This window comes from Vicia villosa, linkage group LG6, assembly GCF_029867415.1.
Source record: "Vicia villosa cultivar HV-30 ecotype Madison, WI linkage group LG6, Vvil1.0, whole genome shotgun sequence".
NCBI classification, from domain to species: domain Eukaryota; kingdom Viridiplantae; phylum Streptophyta; class Magnoliopsida; order Fabales; family Fabaceae; genus Vicia; species Vicia villosa.
Window position 1 is genome coordinate 13,541,605 of NC_081185.1, and position 6,393 is coordinate 13,547,997.

The 6,393-nt window shown below is 34.7% G+C and overlaps 1 protein-coding gene across 1 annotated transcript; it reads right to left on the bottom strand.

Annotated features, from left to right (window-relative positions):
- Nucleotides 1-220: 220 nt before the first annotated feature.
- LOC131613221 (putative F-box protein At3g16210) lies at nt 221-1,450 on the bottom strand. Its single transcript, XM_058884910.1, has one exon. It carries the CDS (start codon nt 1,448-1,450, stop codon nt 221-223), a length of 1,230 nt encoding a protein of 409 aa, XP_058740893.1.
- Between the last annotated feature and the right edge of the window lie 4,943 nt (nt 1,451-6,393).

Consider the following 6,393-nt stretch of genomic DNA (forward strand, 5'->3'; position numbering starts at 1 on the left):
AATATATAAAAAGTACTTTGACTAAAATACCTGGGGAATATGTTTTATACATTTCAAAGTTCAATATTATTTTGTGCTTCTATTTATTGCTTAACAATTCAAATGTAACTGAAGTTATAGAATATAAGAAGAAATAAAAACATCAAAATGAAATTACTAAAGTCTTACAATATCAAATTTTTTCTTGATGCACAATTGTGAGACCACTTTGAGTATTGTCCTACTCCAAAATTGGAAGAAGACTTTCTTTATAGAGTATTGTCCTACCCAAAAATTGACTTCCTGCAAATTTGAGTTCCTCAATTTGTTGTGTGCTTAAATTAAAACGGAGGAGTTTTCCGTCTTCTTTTACCAATAATATATCGCCCTTTTTTCCTACTCCTGTCGAATATTTAATGTAAGGCATGGGGCAAACAATAAATAGTTTAGTCCATGATTCTTTTACACCAAGTTCACCCAAAATCGATATGTGAAGAGATTCCATTTGTTTATTTGTTGAGATTAAAGCAATGAACCCATTTAACACACATAACTCTCTTGTTGTAGTCCCTAATTCAAAAGTATGGTCTTCTATGGGTGTGATAAGGAATACTTCATCGTTTAGGTAAAATGACAATAGATATATTCCATCATCTTTATCATCATTATAGTTGCTTTCACACCACCAATGACACACTCCATCCAAGCACACTCCTTTACTTGAATATTCATGGCGTATATCATATTGAAGTTTCTTCCAAGAGTTACTTCGTAGGCTATATATCTCCCAAAAAGGGTTGTGAGATATTTTTCCCAATGACACAATTTCAATGTCATAGTCACTTTCTAGATATTCTAGATCAAGTGAAATCTCTCGAATCACCTTATAGTCATCTCCAACACAATCATAGCCAAAACCATGTGCAGTAATATCAAGTTCATCTCCAACGAAATCAAAAGGACTGTTAGGAATAACCTTCAATTCTTGAGTAGTTGGGTTCCACAATACAAATTTTAGAGTTGGATGAGAGCAACTAATTAGACAAAGAACTCCATTAATAATACCAGATCCCAAAATATCAAAATCAGGATCCTCTTCTTGAAATGGATTTGGCCAATTTAATTTGGTCATACTCTCATACCTCTCACCAGAATAAGAATACAACATAAATTTGGTCTCGGAATTGATATCAATAAGATGATGCAGAAAAAGAGATCTATTATGATAATAACAATCGTTATTATATAAGAAATTGTCATAAAACAATCTCGTGAAAATAGGGTTTTTAAGCAAAAGGGTCCATGGTTTGCATACACATTCAAAACGCTTCAAAGATTTAATCGACATTTTTGACAAAATAGAAAAGGCCAGATCATTAGGTATGTCAATGCTAACCTTTGTATTTCCTACGCCCGCCGATTTCTTCATACTCACAAGCTGTAGAGTTTGGTCTGCAATTGTAACCACCATAATGAAATTAAGATTGAGACAACCTACTCAACGTCAATTTTTACTTTCTCGAGTGAAAAATTTAAGACATTTATTGAATTTTTAAAAATAAAAGAATACTTTAATTTATTAATATTAAAGTTTTAAAGGTAAGTTAATTAATATTTTATTTTAACACCTATGTTAGAATATTTTAGAAGTAGATTTAAAATATATTTCTAATCTAAATAAATTAAAATCTTAAAAAAAATTAAGGGTTTCAAGCAATTTGTTCTCACACACACACACACACACACACACACACACACACACACACACACACACACACACACACACACACACACACACACACACTCACATATATATATATATATATATATATATATATATATATATATATATATATATATATATATATATATATAAACCACCATGACTTAATATCCTTTGGATAACGAATGTGTATGCATGGTAAAAGAAGACCATGAAGTAGTCACAAAATGTTACCAAGATAGCCTTAGAGAAGACAATGGAGGAAATGATAGTCGATCCATCACCGATTTTCAACCCCAACAACGGGAATTTTGTGGATCTTGACCTTAGAGAAGAGTACCTAGAAGATGTACTAGATTCTATATAGGAACTAAATTAAGTATCGATTGACCCTCATTGTTTCCAGACCACCACCAGGTTGAGTTCTTCCCAAACTAAAGACGAAGTAGAAGAGCTCATCTGCTTGCTAAGTAAGAATGTGGATTTGTTCTACTAGTTCCCCTTAGACATGCGCAAGATATATCCTATCATTATTTTTCATCATCTCATCCTCAATGTCAACGCCAAAACATTCATTCAAATGAGAAAAATGGACAAAAAAGAGAATAATAATCGAAAAATAAGTAAAGAAGCTAAAAGAAGTAAGATTCATCAACGAGGTAGAATACCCACTTGGGTGTCTAAGGTTGTAATAGTGATCATCCTCAGGGAATTGGAGAATATGCATAGATTTCACCGATATCAACATGGCCTTCCTTATAGACCCATATCCCCTGCTCTACTTAGAATGAATAATTGACAAATCTTATGGTAGGATGGCCATTACAATGGGTTCAAATCCTACTTGTGGAGAAATGAACACTCATAAAAAAGGCATAAATTGTGGCCAAAACATGGAGAAAGTGGGGGTTACTGAAACAGAAAACACAAAAAAATCTAGAGTGGGCGTCATGGTGCATGACGGCCAGCCCATCATGACGTGTTGGAGATAGAACTCTGAATCATGGATCCATGAATAACATCAGCATGACCGATGACCTACCTTTCATGATGCAGTGGAGATAGAACTCTGAATCCTGGATCCATGACTAACATTTTCATGGCTGAAGGCCTTCCTGTCACGACGTGCTGGAGATGGAACTATGAATCTTGGATCTATGACGGACATCAGCATGGCTAACGACCCGCCCGCCAAGGTCTTCATAGATGCTCTTCTTCCTTTCCTCTAGTATCCACGATGACAAAATCCTTCTGGAGCATGAATGGTGTCATGATGTATGTCACAACATGTATTTTGTAATTTTATTTCTTTCCATACACGGTTTCGGTTGTTTTGTGCTTGCAATGCAAAGTAAAAATCCAGCTTATTGGAAGAAAAGGAACATAAAACAACACAAAAACTTACTAAAATCGAGTCAATTAATACAATAAAAATGATTGTGATAAAACTCCCCCAAACTTGAATCGTTGCTTGTCCTTAATCAACTTAGCATGCATGATAGCAATGTAAATGAAGAAACACATATGAAAATAGCCTATGAAAAATACTAATACCAATACTCATATGTGATCCTAAATTTGAATCTGCTAAAAGTCAATTCTTTCGATACTCAAGTTAACACCAAGGGTATTGTAACATCACAAACCGTGAATTATGCAGTAAAGACTCCCGCCTAAATACCAATTTAAACCATGGCCTTGTACCTAACTCTCATTATCCCATTTTTTAATCTCCTTTCATTTGGGACAATCCCATTAAGGCAATAGATATAAAGATAATCACCACACACATGTAAAGAAAAAACAAAGATGAGGAGGTACATTGAGGAATAACCTTACTGTGGAGATATTACCTATGAGGATAGAAGATCGGGAGTTGAAGCAACTTCGTGGAAAAGAGATTGTCTTGGTAAGATTAGTTTAGGGAGGACTGACAGGTGGGAATGTGACTTGGGAACTCGAGAGTCAGATGAGGGAGTCGTATCCCGAGTTGTTTGTTTGAGGTAATTTTCGAGGACGGAAATATTTTAAGTGGAGGGGAGTTGTAACACCTCAATTCTTATTTATTAGTTATTTTGTTAATTATTTGTTTTTATTAATTATTATGAAATATAGTAATTAATTAATGATATGTTTTGGGTTATTGGGTGTGAAATGATTAATTGGGCCTAATAGTGTGTTAGGAAGAGAAAAGGTGGGGGTAAGTTTTAGTAAGCCTATTAAGAGAATTATGTAGTAAGGGTTTAAATAAAACAAGAAAATACAAAGTTAGAGAGAGAAGTGAAGAAAAGAGGAAAAGAAGAGAAAGGGAGAAGAGGAATCCTAAGGAAGATTTAACCTAAGGTAAGGGTGGATCTTCATCTTATTATAGGGTATATGATGTATGAGTAATGGGTAGTAACATATGTAGGATTTGGGGATTTCAAATTCTAGGTTTTGTTGATATTCTATGAAATTGATGATTGAATGTTTTTTGATGTTAGAAATTGATATTATATGATGAATACATGTTATTATGCTTCTATTTCATGAACTTTGGTTGTTTAGATGGATTTTTGGGTGAAAAGTCGTGTGAAATAGAATATGTCAGAATCAGAATTTTTCTGGTTTTTCGCAAGCGAGCTTAGCGCGGTAGGGTGCGCTTAGTGCGGTCTGCAATACAAAATTTTATATTTGTACAAACTGGACAAAATCATGTATGCTATTCATTTATCATGAATTGTGGTGAATTTTCTGAAATTTTCTGAAAATGTTTGGATGACTTTTGAGGCAATTCTTTTGTGAGTGCTATGAAAGTGTTTTCATATGTGATTGATAACATGATATGCGTTTGTTTGTGTGAATGTGAGGTGATTCATATGTGATGAATAGTGTAATATATGCTTGTATAATTAAGATTTGGGGATGGTTTTAATTGCATATAATTGTTGATATTTGCACATGCATTCATTTAGTGGGAAAGAGGCGATGTTCGTTAGTTTCGTGGAAGCTAATGACTTGTCCCAAACCAAGATGATTGGTTTGAAAGCTTAGAGGAAGGGATTTTTGGTGGTTATGTGTCTGAGGGATGGACGCGGTAATACCGCTAACGATAACAATTGGTACCACATGCATTATGCATTGAGTCGTATTAGAGTCACATGTGTCAATGTTGAATATGTTTTTGGTGTGTTTATGCGATAATTGTGTGAATGGCACTTTGGTAATAATTGTGATTTGATTAATTTGCTATATTTAATATATGAGCTATGCCGTATATGTGAACATGCAAATCATGTGAAAAGTGTTGAATACTTGAATGTCTTAAAGTGTGATGAATTCTATGGATGTATGTTGTAATGCATTGCTTATGATTATATATTATATAATGATATGAATTCTCACCCTTATGTTTAAATGATGTTTTGTACGATATCACTCAAGTACCAAGGAGTAGAGGTGCTTGCTTGCAAGGATTTAATCGTGGAGCTATTCCTTTTGTTTACTGTTATTACTAGGTAGTGAGTTATGCTCTGGTTATGTAACACTGAGGAACGTTTGATTCATGTTGTTTTTAGAGATGTTTGATATACACTATTTATATTTTGATGTATTTGGGATTATGTGATATTTGGCTTGGTGCCTAATATTTTTATGCATGACTTTATATCATGAGACTATATGATTAGTATCGTTTTGAAATGTTCTAAATTATTCTGTTGTGATGTGCATATGAAACATGAATTTAAATGTGTGTTAAGAATATAACCAGGTGCATTTGTGTTGATGTTTTGTTTAGTTTTCAATACATGTGACGCCCTCTTTTGATATGCATGCTATTTTACTCTGATTATGCAATATATTTGTCGTGGGGTTTAGAGGGTGTTACAGTTATCCTTGGGGCATGCCTTACAATTTCACTCCTGAAGGTTACCAAACAGCTGCAGAGCTAATTCCTCATGTTTCTCCTATTATGGTTATTGCGCCTCCTGTTACGCACACCGCTCCTTAAGCTGAAAAACCCATATATCATATTGTTGCGCCGAGTGAAAGTCTTGGTATCTATGATAGAATGGATGATTTTCAAGATCAGTTTGAAGAACTTGTGCACGACCTTCGCCTTGTTCTTGTCCCGAGGCTCATCTGGTGATATATGTGAGGAAGATGTCAACTCACACTGATGATCGGTGTTTGATGATTCATTACTTTCAGGACTGTTTAACCAGAGTTGCACTAAAGTGGTATATGGGCCTTGATAGCACTCATATTCGCACTTTCAATGATCTTAGTGAAGCCTTTGTTAAGAAATATAAGTATAATACGGATATGGATCTCGATCGTGACCACCTCAGGGCCATGGTTCAGAAGGATAGGGAATCGTTTAAAGAATATGCGCAGAAATGACGTGAAGTGACCGGCCAAGTAACTCCTCCTATGGAAGAGAAAGAAATGATGAAGGTGTTTCTAAAAACTCTCTGTTCGTTCTACTAAGAGAAAATTATTGAAGTGCTCCAACTGATTTTACTGAGGTGGTGGGAATGGGAATCGGGTTGGAAGAGGCAATGCGTGAAGGTCGTCTGGTCAGAGGTGATAGCTCATCTAATAGTGCAAAGAAGTATGGTACGTCTTTTCAAAATAAGAAAGAACATGATGCTAGTGCAGTCTCCCATGGAAGACCAAACAAATCGAGGGGAAGAGGTAACTATCAACAG

Coding starts and splice junctions, on each gene's coding strand:
- LOC131613221 (XM_058884910.1), bottom strand. CDS start 1,450: ATGGTGGTTACAATTGCAGACCAAACTCTACAGCTTGTGAGTATGAAG.